The 19,386-nt window shown below is 39.2% G+C and overlaps 2 protein-coding genes across 2 annotated transcripts; both read right to left on the bottom strand.

Annotated features, from left to right (window-relative positions):
- Positions 1-893: 893 nt before the first annotated feature.
- LOC122638784 (ankyrin repeat-containing protein BDA1-like) lies at positions 894-6,046 on the bottom strand. The gene is made up of 2 exons (XM_043831653.1): positions 5,388-6,046; positions 894-1,718 (listed from the first exon to the last, which is right to left on the bottom strand). Exons 1-2 carry the CDS (start codon positions 6,006-6,008, stop codon positions 894-896), a joined length of 1,446 nt encoding a protein of 481 aa, XP_043687588.1. The 5' UTR covers positions 6,009-6,046.
- A 6,686-nt stretch (positions 6,047-12,732) lies between these two features.
- Positions 12,733-13,270, bottom strand: LOC122672386 (auxin-responsive protein SAUR21). Its single transcript, XM_043869871.1, has one exon. The coding sequence runs from the start codon at positions 13,230-13,232 to the stop codon at positions 12,861-12,863; it is 372 nt and encodes a 123-aa protein (XP_043725806.1). The 5' UTR covers positions 13,233-13,270; the 3' UTR covers positions 12,733-12,860.
- Between the last annotated feature and the right edge of the window lie 6,116 nt (positions 13,271-19,386).

Raw genomic sequence — 19,386 nt, forward strand, 5'->3', positions numbered from 1 at the left:
AAGGCTTGCATTATCGACAAATTCCCATTGATCCTCACTGCCACAGGTGTGGAGCTTTTCCAGAATCAGCTGATCATATCTCGGTTGAATGTCCCTTTGCCCGCACGGTATGGTTTGGGTTCCCCTTAACCATCAACATCCAATCGTGTGGTGCTCCAAGTTTAGTGGATTGGATTCTAAAATGGAGGGAACTGCAACTGAAAAACAAGAAAGATAGTCGGCCAATCATTAGTCTCTGCTCCTTTGTTTGTTGGTATATGTGGAGAGCTAGGAATGGAATCCTTGAATAACAGATCAGCTTTAACGCCTATGGAAGTTTGCAATATAGCAATTAGAGCATATGGGGAATTTTGAATGGCTTACTCGTCTCAAGTGGCAACCTCTATTTTGCTGAATCCGAACTCAGTCGAGTTAGCCCAGCGCCCCCTCCTCTGCTCGTCAAGTTAAATTATGACGCTTCGATGGGAAGGAGAGGGGGGGGGGGGGAGAGAGAGAGAGAGAGAGAGATGGTCAAAGCGGATAAATTTAGTCGGAATACAACGTACAGACAGAAGAAAAGACACCTTCTTCACCCAATTCAGTCATGAGTTTCATAACCCACAATTTTTTTATTAGATCAATTTGAACAATGGAAGAAGATTAGAGTCTCAAAGAACCGTCAAATAGATCTGCATTTCAATCGCTTCATCCTTTTCATTCTCTTATACTTCTTCATCTTCTCATCTGCACCATCTCTCTCTCCCTCTCTGCGCTGCTGCTTCAGTTCTGTTTCTCGTTCCTGCCTTGTGTTTTTTTCTTGCTTTGGGTATCTAACGAAAGTGGAAAGAGAGTGAGAAGGATGAGGCCCGCCGTTATGTTGCAAGAGCCACTAAGTGGTGAATAGATCGATTTAGTTAATCCCTGACAAGGCCAGTAAGTCGCAAGAGCTTCCACCAGATCTGCCCAGTCCAGTTTGCAGCCATGGCCCAGATGATTATCACCAACAAAATTGGAACCCATAACATCATATTACCAACCCAGGTTGATGTAGTAAGATAATTATAATATTCACCACCTGGACCATTATAAAAAATTGGTGTTGACCATGAATAAGTGAGCAACATAGAGAATAGAGCTACTAGGAGTGGACCACGCAATGGGAATCCTACTGTGAGGTTGAAAACCAGAACCACTGATAGTAGAAACCCTGCAAAGTTAAACAACATCACCAAATTGTATATTTCTGGCTCTTTGGTAGACCAAATTGGCTGTCCCGCGAAATGGGAGACTACCCCATGATTGAAGTTGGTGGTGCTGTCTTCAGAAACAAAGTAGTCATCCTGCCAGTAGCCACCAGGGGGATTGAGTCCTGTTTGATAAGTTGCTGTGACAATTAGAACAATTACCACCAACAGCGCATTTCGCGTTTCACTTGGAGTATCCCTATCCACCTTCAATCTCATGAAATACCTAAACAGAGATTTGATTTTTGATGACTTAGACAGTACCCATTTTAGTACAGAAGTTTTTCCTGCTACTACTTCCTTCTTCCCAATAATGTCTTGGCCTCTCTTAGCTCCTACACTGCATAACATACTTCTCATTCTTTCTTGGTCTGCTTGATCACTTGGAAGATGCATTAAGAGATCCAATGCTGTCAACCCATCGGTGTTCCTCTCATTTACTTGGATAGCGTTTCTAACAAAGAAGCCACTACTCTGTAAAAGTAGCTTTACTATCTGTATATAAACCGAAAATGCAATAAAATGAAGTTAGCTAGTAAAAATAAAATATAAAAAAAACACACACACAGAAAGAAAAGGAAACAAAAAAAAAAACATCTACAAGATCGAGGGAGGGTGTGGTTTTGCCTCATATTGTCCTCTTGAGGTAGCAAGGTGCAAGACAATATTGCCTTCATGGTCTTTCCAACTTAAGATGTCGTTGTGCCAATGCTTTTTGAGCCAATTTACCAATACTTTGAAGGCTTCGACTTGACCAAATTTCAGAGCCAGATGAAGAACAGTCTCTTTTCTAACAGTTAAAGCTTTGATGGAGTTTGGGCAATTGAGGAGCAATACTTCCAAAACATCAATGTGACCAGAAATTGCTGCACAATGAAGAGGAGTCCTCTTCTCTCTGCCTTTCAAGTTACAAAGACTACCATCAACATTCATGGCTTCCTTTAGTTTCTCTAGGCGGCTTCCACTTCCTTCTTTCAAGAACACCTTCACAATCTCTAAGTGTCCAGATATTGAAGCTAGGTGCATGGGGCTGAATCCGGCTTCGTTTAGCTTCAAAATGAAAGAAGGCTTCAAATTTATAATTTCCTCCACAAGACAGGTATGACCAGCTAACACAGCCCAATGTAAAGGAGTATTAGTAAATGGAATCTTTTCAACATTCTCAAGGATGAAAGGATCCTCCCTAAGTAATGCATATAAACCGTCTATATCTCCATTCCTAGCCACTTCAATCAATTTCTGATCCATTATATCTGTCTATGCTGCTTTGGTGATCATGAAGCAACTCTTATTTCCCTCCTTTTTTTTTGGACAGAAACCTTCTTTCCCCTCTTTAATTAAGATCTTTATATATAGCAATCCTACAACAGAGCCAATGCTTGAAGGAGATGGAAGCTTCAAGGCAGGCAGGTTCAAGGTTTGGCATGTATTTAGACCTATATATATATATATATATATATGAAAAAAAAGAAGCAAGAATTAGAAGGTTTCAGAGACAAAGATATTGACATTTATGGGAACCAAACAGGTGAAACAGAGACTTTCAGGGAATGATCTTGTTCAGCTGAAATGTCGAAACCGAACCCAAATCCCAAACTCCTGGTGAATTTAACAAAACAACAGAAAATAATATAGAGATCACTGATTCCAGAATACATGATTATACAGTTAAAATTTAAAGAAACCTCAGGCAGCTGAAGATGGGATTTAAAATATAGGAAAGAGAAAACAGTTGGGATTACAGAAAAAGAAATTGCACAACCAAAGTAGAAGAGATATGTAAAGAACTTACTTTGTAATATTCAGTTTTCACTATTGGGTGGAGCAAACTGAAATGGTTAAGCGGAGCACTCCCACTTCTTTCCAATAAATTCTCTGTGAAAAAAAATCTCTCTTCTTCCATATATATATATATATATAGAGAGAGAGAGAGAGAGAGAGAGAGAGAGAGAGAGAGAGAGCACTTATGCTGCCTTGCATTATTGGTAATGTAATAACATTATTGGTTGATTCCTAGCAGTCTTAATCATGTGAAAATTTCATAGACTGGAAAGAGGAGGCCATGAAAGTTAAAGAAATGCATGGCTAACATTTTAGGTATCATCACAACCAAGTCTACAATTGTGGATAGGCTCCTTTGAAAGTAAATGCTGCATTTGTCTCAACTATTGTGATGGATAAATAGCAGGAACGTTTCTGCTACCCGTACTTGGCACTTCTTCTGCAGCCAGTAGGGCTGCCAGCTGCAACAGCGCTGGGTTGGGCCGGGCCTTCTAAAACCCCAACCCAACCTTGAATCCCCTTAGTTAGGTTTAGGCCCGATCGGACCCTGACTCAGGGTCAGAAAAATCCAACCCTGACCTGCCCTTAGGGTTGGACTGGGCTGACCTTGGTTGGCCATGGGCTGAGAAAGAAGAAGTAGAAGACAGGGTCAGGTTGGGCTGGGCCGGGCTCAGCCCGAGGCCTCAACCCTAACCCGGACCAGTCCTGACACAAGGTTCCAAACCTGACCCGCCCTTAGGGCCGAGGTATCTCAACCCAAGCCTTGTTCAGGCTTAGGGCGGGCTCGAGCCATGAGAACCAAACTTGCACCCCTAGCAGCCAGCCATGTGTACAATTCCAATATTTAATGGTGAAAGTCAATTTAAGCATGCGACAAAAACCTCACATCTCCCATTCTCCTCTTCTTGCGGAAAAACCCTCTCCCTTGCATTGTACCGCAACACCACTCTTGTCGCCATAGCGGGTTCTAGTTTGGACCAGGTTTGTTCTATTTTTGAATTCAGCTAGGCTTGACTCACCAGAGGTTAATTTTAAAACTTTTGAACGCCTATATCTCAGGCTTCGTATGGTTGAATCAAACGATCTCTTGAATTATTCTGCATATTTGGTATTGGTGGAGGTGGTTCTTGTCTTGGTTGAAATGCGCAACGATGTATCTATAAACTTCCTTATTGGAAGCCTCCATTAGTTGTGACTCGTGAGAAAGATCTTGCGAGTTTTGTTCTATAGATGGTCGTCGAGTAGGAGATGATGTTGAGCACAATTAGGCTTTTTTGAAGACAATGATGCATCTCACATTTTTGATGAAATTACGAAAAGAAATAGAAGAATCAAAAGTGACAAAATAAAATTTACTCTGCACATTGGTATTACCAAAACTCGTTGCTCATTCTATATTTGTGACACAAATAATTTTCTCTCATAAATAGTTTTTCAACCATAAATACAAATAGATATTATACCAATAAAGAGCCTCACTTAATCCTAAACAAAGCCAGTAAGTTGCAAAAGCTTCCACCAAATCTGCTCCATCCAGTTTGCCGTCATGGCCCAGATTATTACTACCAAGACAACCGGAAGCCAAAACATCAGATTCTGAGACCACAGGTCTGATGGAGTAAAATAATCAAAATAATCAGCAACATTTGGACCATTATAACCTATTGGTGTTGACCATGAATAAGTAAACAACATACAGACTAGAGCTAGTAGGAGTGGACCACGCAAAGGGAATCCTACTGTGAGGTTGAAAACTAGGATCACTGATAGAAGAAACCCTGTAACGTTAAACAGCATCACCAAAGTGTATGTAACTGAGGCTTTTGTATACCAAATTGGCTGTCCCGCGGAATGGCCATCGGAGTCATTCCCCCAATAACCCCCAGGGGGATTGAGTCCCGTTTGATAAGTTGCTGTGACAATTACAACAATTACCACCAACAACGCATTACGTGTATCACTTGGAGTATCCTTGTCCACATTCAATCTGAAATGCCTATACAGAGATTTAATTTTTGACTTATTAAACACCCATTTCAAGTATAGAAGTTTTTGCTGCTACTTCTTCGCTCCCAATAATGTCTTCACCTCTATTAGCTCCTACACTGCAAAGGATACTTCTCATTCTTTCTTGGTCTGCTTGAGCACTTGGAAAATGCATTACGAGATCCAATGCTGTCAACTCTTGGGTGTTCTTTGCATTTACTTGGATAGCCTTCCTAACATAGAGTCCACTACCACATAAAAGTAGCTTTACTATCTGTATATAAATGGAGAATGCAATAAAATGGTGTTAGTAAAAATAAAATAGAAGCACACACACACAAGGGGGAAAAAAAAAAAGAAAAAAAAAGGGGGGTCTACAAAAGGGTGTGGTTTTGCCTCATATTGTCCTCTTGAGGTAGCAAGGTGCAAGACAGTGTTTCCTTCATTGTCTTTCCAACTTAGAATGTCGATGTGCCAATGCTTTTTGAGCCAACTCACCAATACTTTGAAGGCTTCGACTGTACCAAATTTCAAAGCCAGATGAAGAGCAGTCTCCTTTCTAGCAGTTAAAACTTTGATAGAGTTTGGGCAATTGAGGAGCAATACTTCCAAAACATCAATGTGACCAGCAATAGCTGCACAATGAAGAGGAGTCCTCTTCTCTCTGCCTTTCAAGTTACAAAGACTACCATCAACATTCATGGCTTCCTTTAGTTTGTCTAGGCGGCATCCACTTTCTTTTTTCAAGAACACCTTCACAATCTCTAAGTGCCCAGATATTGAAGCTAGGTGCAGGGGGCTGAATCCATCTTCGTTTAGCTTCAAAATGAAAGAAGGCTTCAAATTTATAATTTCCTCCACAAGACAGGTATGACCAGCTAACACAGCCCAATCTAAAGGAGTATTAGTAAATGGAATCTTTTCGACATTCTCAAGAATGAAAGGATCCTCCCTAAGTAATGTGTATAAAGCGTCTATATCTCCATTCCTGGCCACTTCAATCAATTTCTGATCCATTTTATCTGTCTATACTGCTTTAGTGATCAGGAAGCAATCCTTTTTTTTTCTTTTTTAATAGAAACCTTCTTTCCCCAGAACTTTATATATAGAAGCACACTACAGCTCAGCCAATGCTTGCAGAAGATGGAAGCTTTCCAGGGAAGGAAGGCAGACAGGTATGTGGGTTGGCATGTATTTACACCTATATATGGCAAAAAAAGAAGCAAGAATTAGAAGGTTTCAGAGACAATGATATTGGCATATATGGGAAGGACCAGGATCCTCTGCTGTACTGCAGGATGTGGTGCACATCCTGCGGCACAGCAGAGGATTTTTATTCTATATGGGAACTAAACAGGTGCAAGAGACTTACTGTGAATGATCTTGTTCAGCTGAAATTAACGAAAGGACAGAAAAATAATATAGAGATCACTCACCAGAAAAAGAAATTGCACAGCAAATCCAAGCTTATATGGTGAGTTAATATTTTGATAATCAGGTAGGATCTTGTGACTATGACTAGAACTGCATAAAAGGTGGGGGTTGGGAGTTGGGGGTTTGGGGGTTTTGGGGGAGAAAGAAAATAATCTCCTCCACTTGTCTTGGTTATGCAGTTTTCTGATATCACTCATTGCACCAATTAAAACTAATCATGGGCAAGGAACTGAGAGTCAAATTAAAACATCTTTAACTACAAAGCCCCCTATCTAGCTTCAATTTATGAATATATCCTCATCCATTGTATTGTAGAAGTTTATGAATATACTAAGGCAAGAGGACCTAGAGCTCTAGTCTCAGTTTATTAGGCCTTATAGATAGTATTTTCAAAACATTGGATAATATTGAAAATAAAAACAGACTAGACTCTTTTTAGGGTCTCTTTTTCATTGTTTTACATCTTCAAATTGAAGTTTTCTTGTATATTATAAGTTCAAAAGAAGAGATGTGTGCAGAACTTACTTTGTAATATTCAATTTTCACAATCGTGTAGAGCAAACTGAAATGGTTGAGCGGAGCACTCCCACTGCCAGCACTGGTCTCTCCCCCTTCTTCTCTACGATCGATTTGTCTATTAATAAAAATTTCTTTTATTTATATATAGGGAAAAGTTTTCAAACACGACCGTGTAAGCTGTGTATAGCGTGTATGTGAGAGGGTGGGAGTTTCAAGGCATTAATTAATGAGTGGGGGGATTTATGATTTTTCCAACTCTTTGTGAGAGGGGACACGACCGGACCCTCTATTCTGAGGAATTTGAGTCCATTGCGAGTTTGCGACCCGGCCAAGTTTAGTAGCAGCTTTTCCACACGCTGCAATAAATGTGTGCAATACCGGTTAGATATTTTTTTGTATGGATCTGATGACTAATCTGTGGAGACGCAATTAAATGTTTTCACTATGTGATGAACAGTCCAACGTTTACTTATGAGGCAAGACAATATTGGAAGATTCCTAACCTAACTGTCTTATGGAAAGATTTCATTGACCGGGCAAGAAAAATACACAAACCCATGAAAATTGAAGTGTTGCATGGCTAACATTATTAGGTATAATCACAACCAAGTCTACAAATGTGAACCAATTAGTTGCATTTCATTGAACTAGAGGCATACATGGTTTGAAAATAGTTATCAAATTTATGAATTGAAAGATACTGTGAATAGGATTCTTGCACACCTGTTGTGCGGGGTCCACTTATATTTATATCTCATGTTGTGGTTACAAGTGATAAAGCGGGTGAGTCTGGTGCAATGGTAAGGTTGTTCCATTGTGATTGGGTTTGAGTCTGGAAAGAATGTCTCGGTAAAAATAGGGTAAAACTGCAGTCATTATGACCTATTAATGATGGTCAATTAATTAAGGAGATGTAAGAGACAAAGGAAAGCGCCATCAACTCGGGTGATGATATGTTTTTTTGGTCAAAGACTCTTATATCTAGAGGCAATTTTTATTTTTTTTTTTAATATTCTTTTTGGGAAAAAGATCTCTACTTTGTGGTGTTTCCTACGCCTTCTCATAGGGCACCGTGAAATGATACCTCTGCTTCTGAGTCAGACGCTTGTATAGAGACCATGCGACCAAGTAGTGAGTGACTCATCTCCCACTGTAGATTTGTATTGGTATCGATGGAGACCTATACTAATCTCTGACCGATTCCGTATCGATGGATCGGTACAGATAGGATTAAAAATGGAAGAAAACTATTTTTTTTTATGAAAATAGAGCCGATCCAGCCGATGCGGACCGGTAGGTATACCAATTACTAAAATCCTGATTGAGATGAGATAAATCCTCCCTTTTCCAAATGGTCGGTGGATCCATTTGGAAATATTGAGCATTTTAAAAGAACTCGAACCAGTGACAGCAGATCCGCCATGAATGAAAATTGAGTTTCGGATATAATCTAGTAAAGTTTCTGTCATTTGTTGTATATCATTTCTGTTTGGTTTTTTCGATTTGTCTGGTTTGTAACAGTTAAAAATGTCAAAGATTTAGTTACCCATGACCTAAGGTTAGATTTTGAATCGGAATGGTTTGCATTTCGGTCTTTGTTTAGATCGGCTGCTCTTGGATTGCAGATTCAGAGAGCTTGAATCACGTTAATGTTTTGCTCGACCTTTTTCGAAGTCCCCCCACCCCACTCCCTCTTGATCATAATTCGTTGAGATAAGTAGAATTAGGATGTCTATGGCCACTTATTCAATAAATTGCCTCGAAGTTTATCATTTTATCTCTTTTGCCACTCTCTTTTTCCCTGGATTATGAAGTACTGGATTTATCTTCTGCCATTGGCTGTCTATAATGTGGGGGATATGGCCTTAATTCCCCTCTTCCTTTTCAGACTCCAATGGCGCAGAAATGGCGCAAAAGCAACGATAGAGCTCTCCTCTCCAGGGAGCTCAGCACCCAGGGGGCATCCGAGGGTGGGGCTGTGCTGCACATATCTTGGTGCACTCCTAGGGATGTGTGCGACACAGTCTAATCCCTGGGTGTGCTGGGCTCCCTGGAGGCGAGCTCAACTCTCGCTGGTGATGGTATGTCGAGGGAGTGGTGGGTAAAAGGTACCGAAGAATATATCATTTCGGGTGGAAGAGTTGACCGTCGTGGTGTTGTTGCTGTGGCTAATGATGGTGTGTGCGACTGTTGGTGTCTGATGGTAGTTAGAGCTCAGGCCTCCATAGACAGAAGAAAGAAGGACCTTTATCTGTTGCTAGCAGCGCACATCGTTCGACGCAGCAGCGGCCATGTGTGCAAAGTGGGGCCCGTTGTGCACACATGGCCGCTGTTGTGCCACATGATGCGCACAACAGCGTTGCAATTACAGCAACAGATAAAAATTCAAGAAAGTAACGGACGCTAGGGATAATGGGTAAAAATGAAAAGGGTAAAGGATTCGTACACAAAACATACTATTATGACCATTCTCAGACTCCGTAGGGGCGGGATTCTCATGTACTGGGTATGCTCTTTTGCCACATGATATTATGAAAAAGAGAAGGTACCTCAAAGTGGGACAGAATTTCAATGATACACTAGTAGCAGGAATGTTCCCACTATAAGGCTGGTAGCCAAGGAAATGGGATCTTAAGGGGTATTTTAGAAAATTATTTATGAACCCAAAGAGGAAGTGAATTATTCCATTTTAGAGCGCGGATCATATCGTTATATAAGTACCGCCCAAGGCCCTCCAGGGCCAGTCACATGGAATCCACTCCTCTTATGGGTCCTACAGTGGATTCCATGTGACTAGCCCCGGAGAGTCCGAGATTCACCATTAAGTTAGAGGCAGGAAGGATCTGTTAGGGGTGGATGGGTCCTATGCCAACCGTCGCATCTGCTTGGCGTTAAACGAAAAATTGACAACAAACACAACCCTTTTTTTTTTTTTTTAGTTTTGTCTTCTTCGTCCAAATTACAATCCTTTTGTTTAGCTTTTTATTTATTTAATTTGACCAAACTTCTTAATTGGTTTCTTTTTATTGTCCTTATGTAACATCCTTATAATTATTACCCTTTAAGTAAATATATAGAATGGTTTCCCTGCATTGGCAGTCAAGAATCCTTTTCTATACGATCATCTGTGTTTGCCACGTGGCATTTTCATATATTTTGATCAAGAGATAGTACGGTTACAATACTCTGTACGTTAATATGAGGAGGGATGTATGATGTGGGAGGGACATGAGTGGGGGAAGCATCATCGTTTAAAGTGTGGGGCCCTTGTAACTTACCATGTGTCCCCTCGCTTAATTCTTTCTGAATTTTGATAATTGATGGCAAGAAAGATTGGGACGATTCATTATTTTTTTATTTTTTTAAAAATTTTTTTTAAATTTTTTATGATAAGGACGATTCATTAATTTGGTTCTATCTAATCTCTTATGAACTAAAAGAATCTGATTTAAGTAGGGACCTTATATTACTCATGTGGCAAGTTTTCACTAGGGGCAAGGCGGTATTTTGATGCACTAGAGTCACGTGACCAGGCAATGTTCTTTTTCTCAATACTTATAAAAAGAGACCGTTTTCCTTCATTGCACGGGAAAGGTTCAGCAATCATCCTAAGGTCCTAAAACATCCCCTATGTACAAATGGTCGAACATATCCCCTCCCACTGTTGTGTGATACCCTCTCCCCAAAAAGTGGGATCCGGAAGAGATGAACGTAGCTCTCCTTTTTATGATAGAGGGAAGGGGGTGAATCTAAGAGCACAATAGATCCAGTAGATGTGGTACGATTCGATGGTTCTACTTCTGTTTGCCCTTACTGTCGTGTGCGCCCCCAAACACAAGCAAGGTGGAATGTACCACCTTACCCCTGCCCGAACGCCTTGCTCGAGCGAGAGTAAGTAAAGGAATCGGATCCAGATGTGGCCAACTCAATTATCACATGAGATTATAGCATAGATAAACATTTTGTATAATCAAATAGTGACTTTGGCAGCAAGTAAGGTTCCCGATTAGCGACTCTAGGTCTGGGGCACTGGCTTATCTAGCATTGACTCTAACAGGACGACAGGCTGCGGGAGCAGTTGATTTAGAAGGTCCACTTCTAGTTAATGCTGCTTCTTCTGGGAGGAAGAAAGATCTATTGCTATGAAAGTAGAGGATGTTGCATGCCCCTTATTACCGTGGAAGAGGAAATAAGAGGAGAAAGAGCTACTGTTTTCTTAGCTCAAACAAATATCTATTTGCTTTAACGAGGTCATCACAAAGAAGAAGAGCATCAGGTGAGTGAGCCTACAACCATCAATTTCTTATCTCCTATTACCAATTGCTGCAGACTTGGACTAATTGAATTGCTTGAAGTGAAGACCAATCCATCCGAAAGCTACGGTCAAGGGATTCCCCTTCATAGTGGCTGAGGGAAAACTCGATTTTTTATAAAATGTGAGGAACTTCAAAAATAATATTTATGAAAGTACAAAGTTTTCCTCCACCCATAGAGGAGGGTTCAACCACCATCCTAGGGTTCATAAACTCCTCCTAGGGTTTTTGTATGTTCTAAAATACCCTCCTGATGCTCATTCCCACCCTCTCCCACCCAAGGTTCGTAATCCTGATATCGGACTCAAGATCGGTCAAGGTCGATACCGATACGGATCGGTCATAATTGTTCTAAATCGATCAAAAATGACCAAAATCAAGGTTTTATGGGATCGGTTACTGTATCGGTAAAACAAATATTAAAAAAATAAAAAAAGAAGACCGAAAAAACGGTAATCACTGCTCTAACCCTATTTTTGAGCTTATCTTTTACCCCTTCATCAATCTCACCCACTACGCCATTATCTAAAAATCTCCAAGTTTAGTGGGATGGAATCAATGTTAGAGAATTTGAGCTATATCCTTAACAACCTTAAACAAATTTAAACGCCATTTTAGGGAATGAAATCTTCCCATAATAGATTCTTAGTCCAAAACCGTAAGAACCCCCCATTTTCACTCCCGGATTTGAGGCTAAATCCTTAAACACCTTAAGCAAATCACTGTTTAAATGAAATAAAATATTTTCTTAATCAATTCTCTAGTAAAAAATGGTAAGATCATCCTTTTTTTCACAGATTTGAAACCCTAAATCTATGAATCACAGCTTAAAAGACTCGGGATCAAGAATAAATATGGGTTTTAAAACCCAAAAAACTGGCATGTATCGGATCGGATCGACCAATCCAACCGAATTGGACGATCCAAAAAATGATTCAGTTAAAGCTTGTTGGATCGATCTAGTCTAGGGATTGGCCTCAATCGGTACTGATCCGATCCGACCGATATCAGCCGATCCCATCCAAGATTACAAACCATGCTCCCGCCCCTCAATGAATAGTATCCCTTTCACCATGGGTGGAGGAAAACTCGGTCAAACATGAGGTACTCCACCCAAAGCGAAACTTCAATGCTAGGTACCCAAGTGAATTTAGCCCCCTTTTTTCAATGGGTGACTACTACTTGACAGGGGAATAAAAGATGGCTTTGGAAAAATGGCTCAATACCTCTGTATTTGATCTTTCATCCCCTTCAAATAGAAATGGTCCATCCAGGGGACTCAAAACAGAGCCACACCAAGCAAGTCCACTAGGGATGAATTTGAAAAAAAAGCTCAATTCCTTTGTATTTGATCTTCCATCTCCTTCAAAAGTCTAAAACAAAAAAAAAATGCTCAATAGATAGTTTCATCTATAACATCCTCATCTATGATTTCAACCCAACACTCTTTTAGAACTAAATCTATAGTACATGTCCTACCTATTTCAAATCCCATTGCTTGGAATACAAAAAACAAAAAAACCTAATAGCTACAGATTACAATATCTGATTACTTACATCTCTGGTGGTCAAAATTGCTTCTTAATTTCTCCTACATTAGAATCTAAAAGAACTCTTCAACCAACTTCCCAAGATCGAACTGTCCATGGCAGCACTCAATTGCATCAATTACCTCTTGGAAAGTAGAAACGCTGCAAGGAACCACCAACCCATTTCTCTGCGCAAACCCAAACTCGTTGTAGGTCTTCTCCATTAAGATCTTGAACAGAGGGTGGGAGAGGAAATTGGTTGGCACCAAAAACCTCTGTCGTTCCTCTCCGACGTAAAGCGCCAAGAATCCGATCGGAATTGTCGCCGTAGAAGACTCGTCGATCTCGCTGGGCAAGCTCTCATAGTGTGAGGATTGGCGTCTGCTACCAATCACCTTTACTTTCTTGGCTAGCTTCTTAACTGACTCCATTTTTTTCCCAAGCATCTTCCTTTACGGCTGAATCAAAACCTGCAAGGAAGAAGAAGAGGGAGGAATTGTTTCACCTCTCCAGGCTGCTATAGTGGGAGAGATGAATCATCGAGAATGAAGTGGGGGTGGAATTTGTATTCGACCATGGAGTGGAGGGAATGTCTCAAATGGTCCTCTTTGACTTGATAAAGAAATAGGAATCCATGTGTAGGCCTTAGGGTGGTTTCTTTAAGCTTTTTCTTATAGGTAAAAAGGTACTCACACAACCGCATGTACACACCCCCTCACACAAGGATTTAGTTGGCGGTATCAGATCTGATATCGGGTTCCCCTTTGATACTGATACGATATTGTTATATTTGTTTTGAATTCTTGTACCCGTTTCGATGATTGACCAGTTTCATCGTTTTTTTGTGGCGATTCGAATGAGACTTTTTTGAGATCTATGGTGGTAGAGGAGGGCTTGGGCCGATGGATCAATCCGATGGAAGAGTACTTATATTTTTTACCCGTCTTGTTGTAAAGTAAGTAAGATTTGAAGTTTTTTGTGTTAGAGTTTTGAGAAGAGAGAGCAGCTGTTTTGGGTGTTCTTGAAAGATCTTCCCATTGTAACTTTCTTTCATTACATCATGAAACATCTTTAGTTACGATCATAGACGTAGAAAATTGTACTTATGTGTGAACCATACTAAATCTTTATGTCATCTTGCTCTCTTTTTGTTTTTGTTCGTGTTTCTTTGGTGTTTATTTTAACAAATATTAATACATATTGAACAACATCGATCTCTATCAATATCGATGCGAATCAACTGATACGGCTAATCTGATATCAATATCTAAAACTATGGTCTCCCAAAAGCTCTCTGTCTTTCTCTCCTTATTCAATGATATAAGTCTTCTCCCATATGAATCAACATGATTGAAATTCTTCTCATCTTCTAAGTATATTTGATTCCTATCCTTCATATATAATATTGATAAGATTTCCTTTTGATCTTTCAACAGATGACAGAGATCAGAAATCTAAAAAAAAAATATTGAGTTTTTATTTACAACTCCATTTTTTAATCTGCAAGCATAAACCATAAACTCTCAGACATTGATACCCAAATTGATAAGATTGCTTTGGAGAAAGAAAATATCCTCACTATATACTCTTTGTGAGGCTGCGAGCCTTCACGACCTGTCATCTTATCAACTACTCTTCATGTATTGTAAAGAATCCTTTTTTTTTTTTTTTTTTTTCTGATTTGAAGATCATCTACCTAACAGAACCCCCAAATTAGATTAGGCCTCATGAAATTAAAAATTTGTGTTAAAAAAAGCAATGAAATTTCGGTAGGGTGGGGTGTATCTGTTAGGTAGCTGAGCCTAGGGTCCTCCTAGCATTGCTTAATTAGGTTCTTTTAATTAAAAAAGAAGTAACTTAATCTAGGTGCATATGCAGGTTTTGATGTAATTAATTACTCACTCACCTTTTTACTATTTACTTTAGTAAGATGATAGTGATACCTTGGTGAATGGTACATTTAAGAGGTCCACCATTTCAGTTCATAATTCAGATTAGGAAAGTAGAAAGCCTGTTTTGGTAGGCTTGGCAAAAGGAGATGCTTTATATAGGCCATACATTGGTCCCACTTATCAACCTACTTTAATTTGGTGTACATGTAGATCTCATGGTCCCTAATGTATCTGAAATCTAGCTCAATCCAAATTATACATTAAGAGAAAACTAAAGTTTCTACCTAAAAAAAAAAGAGAAAACTAAGGTAGGTGGGGTGTCAAGTGTTTTGCCATGGTTGAGAGAGAGGAAAATTCTAAAAATTTTTGTAAGCTAGATGTAAATTAAAAGAGGTTTTTTTTAAAAAAATTTGAAAGAGACTTATTAATATTTCATCGATCAAGGTTTTCTTAAGCAACAGTGAATGAAAATGCAGGTTTCAGATGCGCGTGGAGGGTATTTTGAGGAACATATAAAACACTTATAAGGGTTTGTAAATCCTAGAATGATGTGGTGAAGGAAAATTTTCTCCATATCTTTATTAAAAGTTATCATTGTTTTTGCATATTTATCCTATATATCGTTTTCCCCAAAACATCAAACTTACCTCATGTCAATTTAATCTTATCATGAATCTGAATGATTTGTTGAAACCTCCAATCATTTTTGTTGGAGATTTGAATGCACATGTAAAATGACAATATTTATCCTCATTAAAAAAATATGTTATATGAAAAAAAAAAATTTATAAATTATTTTAAGAAGAAGATTTGCACATCGTTGATGTATCGTAAGTTAATGCCCACTGGGTCTACCTCTCTTTTCCTCTTTTGAAACAAACCCCCATCTCTTTTGTATGATACTCATTCGGTGCTCCCATTGACACCACCTATTAATTTATATCGCACATGAATGAGTTCAGATCTACTACCCACATGGACGGTGTGCCTCCTTTCGCCTTACTTTAAACTCTGATGACTATCAATAAAAAAATTCCATTAGGAAAAAGGTTAAATGTCAACTCTGGTTACTGGTCATAACAACGTGTGAGGAGGAAAGAGTGCTACAACAAAGAGTAGAACCCAATAAGAGGTGGGGTGAGGTGAGGTGAGGTGAGGTGAGGTGAGGTGAGGTGGGGTGGGGTGGAGAGAATCTTGACTTCCAAACCTGAGTGGAGTACCATTATACCAACAAAACAAAAAAGAGTGGGGGAGGACCATTTGTAATTTGCAACCCTAAAATATTTAGACCCAACCCCCACCGTACATGACGTACGTGTAGCCGTGGACGGGGGATCTTAGAAATTTTTTTATTTTATTTTATGAGAGGGGACTTGGCAGTTGAAATATCTATTATAAAGGCGTACCAGTGTACGAGATTCCTGCCACTGTAAGATCTGAAGGGGGTCCTAATATACAAATCTTTATCTTCTCTAATTTTCTATCCAATCCAGTTCCCCAGTCTCCCTGACAAGGGGGTGTAATAACCACCCTACCCCTGCTCAAACACTCTGTCCGAGTGGATCCACCCCTCCTTATTAGATGGACTGGGACCTGGATCGAACAGGTAGGGGTGTCAACGGGCCGGTTCAGGTTGGTTTCAGTTCGAGCTTTTCGGTTTCGGTGTGACTTTTATAGAAACCGAAACCAAACCATTAAGAAATATTCGGTTTCGGTGCGGTTTCGATTTCGGTGCGATTTGGTTTTGTGTCGGTTTCGATTTATGATAACGGGTTGATATCGGTTTGGTACTGGTTTTATATAACTAGTAAGGTCTGGTTAGTGTTAATTTTTCATTTCTTTCTCTTTTAAGTATATAAAATATTTCAAATACAATGCATCTTTGTATCCTATGTCCTATGGCCTATGGATACAATTGGTTGGGTAATCACTAACAAAGGATATGAGATAAAGTGAGAAACTATCACAACACATTTAGGGGGCAATGGGGCATTAGACATTTACTGATTTACTCATTTATCGGGTTAGGTTGGTTCGGTTTGGGTTCGGGCCTAACGGTTCGAGCTACCGATGCACTGTAGGGCTAGCCCAAACCAAACCAAACCAAACCGTTTGCTTTTTTGGATCCACAAACCGAACCGAACCATTAAGAGTTCGGTCCTGTGTGACTCGGGCTCGTTCGGGCCAGTTCGGGTTGAGTATTGACACCCCTACGAACAGGAAACTAGAGGAGATAATTTCCCCATAATGTACAGCCTTACCTTTTTTTCACCGAATTGGGATATCTATTAATTGACGAATTCTTATTCTTTTGTGAAGTCCAAACGGACCTTTCCAACGACCTAACCTATTATTTTGTTATTTTTAATTTATATTTTTTTATTTACCGCCAGCGGAGCCTGGGCTGATCTCAATCATCTTGGTGGTCTGTTTTTTTTTTTGAATTGATTTGAAATTTTATCTCCCTCCCCATGTGCTTCTCCATCTACATAAATGATGAATCTATTTGCGATAGATCTCATAAAGATATTGTTCCATGTTCCTTGGACTTTTTTTTTGTTGGATCAATGGTGTTTATCAGTTTGGTGGATTGGTTTTGATTTAGTTTATGATGTAATAGATATAATTATATTAATTGAATCTTAATCAAATCTACTCCATTCCAATTTTTAAAACCAAAAGTAATTAATATTTGGTTTCGATCATCCTATTTTTATTTGGTTTTGGTTCGACTCCAATTTGGTTATTCGGTTTAAATTAGTTTCAATTTGAATCAAATTCACATTGAGGAAGATGAAATATACAAAATCATTGGAAAACCTTATTAAATGTTTTAAACTACAATTAACATATTTAATACTATAGAAACACACTAGAAAGCTAAATCTATAGGGATCAAACAGGATGTAAACTATAAACTTCAAAACATTCTAAACTATTAAATAAATTCATTCAGTAAAAATTCATCATATCTGATTGTTCACAAACACCATACCATCTCAATTCCATCATGATTGAGAAAGGAAGAACCAAAGAGACAAGATAGTCACTTTTGAAATCTAAGAGTTTTACTGTGTAATGGTTTTGGATTGGTCCCAATCAAGATTTTGTTTTGGTTTCTATTTGGTTCATTAGTTTACGATTTATCTTTACAATTAAATCAAACAAAAAGTTTAACATTCAAAATCAAAACTGAACCGATTTGTTTTGGTTTAATTCGATCCGACTTTAAATAATTGATTTCAGTTTCGATTTTCGTTTTAGATTCACTTTTGCCACCCTTAATTTGGAGTCCAGTGAATCTTACGTAAATAAAGTGAGAGCTATACATCCCTTAGGCCGACACATGGATTCTACTCATTTTCTCTCCCATTGCATTATTTGACTATCTCTTCCTTCCCCTCCACTCTCTTACGGTTTATCAATTCTTTTTCATTTTTTTTTATTTTTATTTTAATTCAGCACAATAGATTTAAGTATCGGTCTCAGCTGATTCTGATAAAAATTAATAGGGAAAAAGATCTCTACTTGGTGGTGTGTCCTATGCTTTCTCATAGGGTACCATGAAATGATGCCTCAGTCCCCTAGGTAGATACCCAGACGTGCTCCCCCATTGGCCTAGACGCTTGTGCAGAGACCATGCGACCAAATAGAGATCTCTTGCATGCCCTAATTAAAAATAATAAAGTATTAGTAAAAATTGATATCATCACTAGATAGCATCACGACACAATGATGCTACGGCCGTGACCAATATCAATTTATATCAACGTATAGAAGAAAAGAAAATCCCTAGCATGGTGCCATATTGCCAAATCATTGTCATGATACCAAATCACCGAATTGTCGTCATTGCGCTATATCCCCAAATCGCTAATTTATACTATCATCAAATTGATGCCATGACACTATATCGCCAAATCCCCAAATTGCTAATCGTCATATTGTCAAATGGACGTCACGATTTTATATTGCCAAATTGGTGCTATGGTGGAGATTTGGTGTGGATCGGGTGTCGAGACACGAAGGTCATGCTTGGCATGTTGGTCAAGTGTTCACTTGTGAAAACAGTCTCTTTGAAAATAGGGATAAGACTACATATATTTTACCTTCCCCAAACCCTGTTAAACACGGGAGTCTTGTGCACTGGATACGGGTGTCGGGACACATCAAAAGGATGCTTAGAACCAAAAAGGGCAATCACAGCAGCATGTGCTGGCGGCTTACTTATGACCTGACACAAACTTTCTTTCTACTCCGTGACGTCCGCAGAGTCACTGACATGACCTCGCTTGGACCCTAGTAGTTTTCCAGCAGGTTAGACTATTTCCCTTTGGCTGGTTGAAGTTGAACCGGCCAAGGAACTGTTCTCTATTTTGGTTAACTGGCAAAGATCAACATAAGGCCATAAGGGTATCCTGAGTCCCTGACTATTGGGAGAATCCACCGCAAAAGAAATCGAGACAGCCTTGAGTCCTTGACCATTGGGATCAAAATAAGACTGAAGCAAAACTTTAATCAAGTTCAAATCCCGAGTCATAGCCATTAGTCAAAAGTCAACATTTCTTAGAACGTTGCGGCTTGTTACAGTCCTATTTTAATTGTCATTTTTAAGTAGACAAATATTGTACGGAATACTTTTTAAAATGTAAATCTTTCCAAAACGGCTTGCCTTGATAAATTTATCAAAGTGGTGGCCATAATATCT

Source organism: Telopea speciosissima, chromosome 1 (genome assembly GCF_018873765.1).
Source record: "Telopea speciosissima isolate NSW1024214 ecotype Mountain lineage chromosome 1, Tspe_v1, whole genome shotgun sequence".
In the NCBI taxonomy this organism is placed as follows: domain Eukaryota; kingdom Viridiplantae; phylum Streptophyta; class Magnoliopsida; order Proteales; family Proteaceae; genus Telopea; species Telopea speciosissima.

Excerpts from the sequence above, each read along its gene's own strand:
- LOC122638784 (XM_043831653.1), bottom strand. The coding sequence starts at position 6,008 with ATGGATCAGAAATTGATTGAAGTGGCCAGGAATGGAGATATAGACGCT. Across the intron at positions 1,719-5,387 it reads CCTCAAGAGGACAATATGAG|ATAGTAAAGCTACTTTTACA; the intron begins GCAAAACCACAC and ends GTTTATATACAG.
- LOC122672386 (XM_043869871.1), bottom strand. The coding sequence starts at position 13,232 with ATGCTTGGGAAAAAAATGGAGTCAGTTAAGAAGCTAGCCAAGAAAGTA.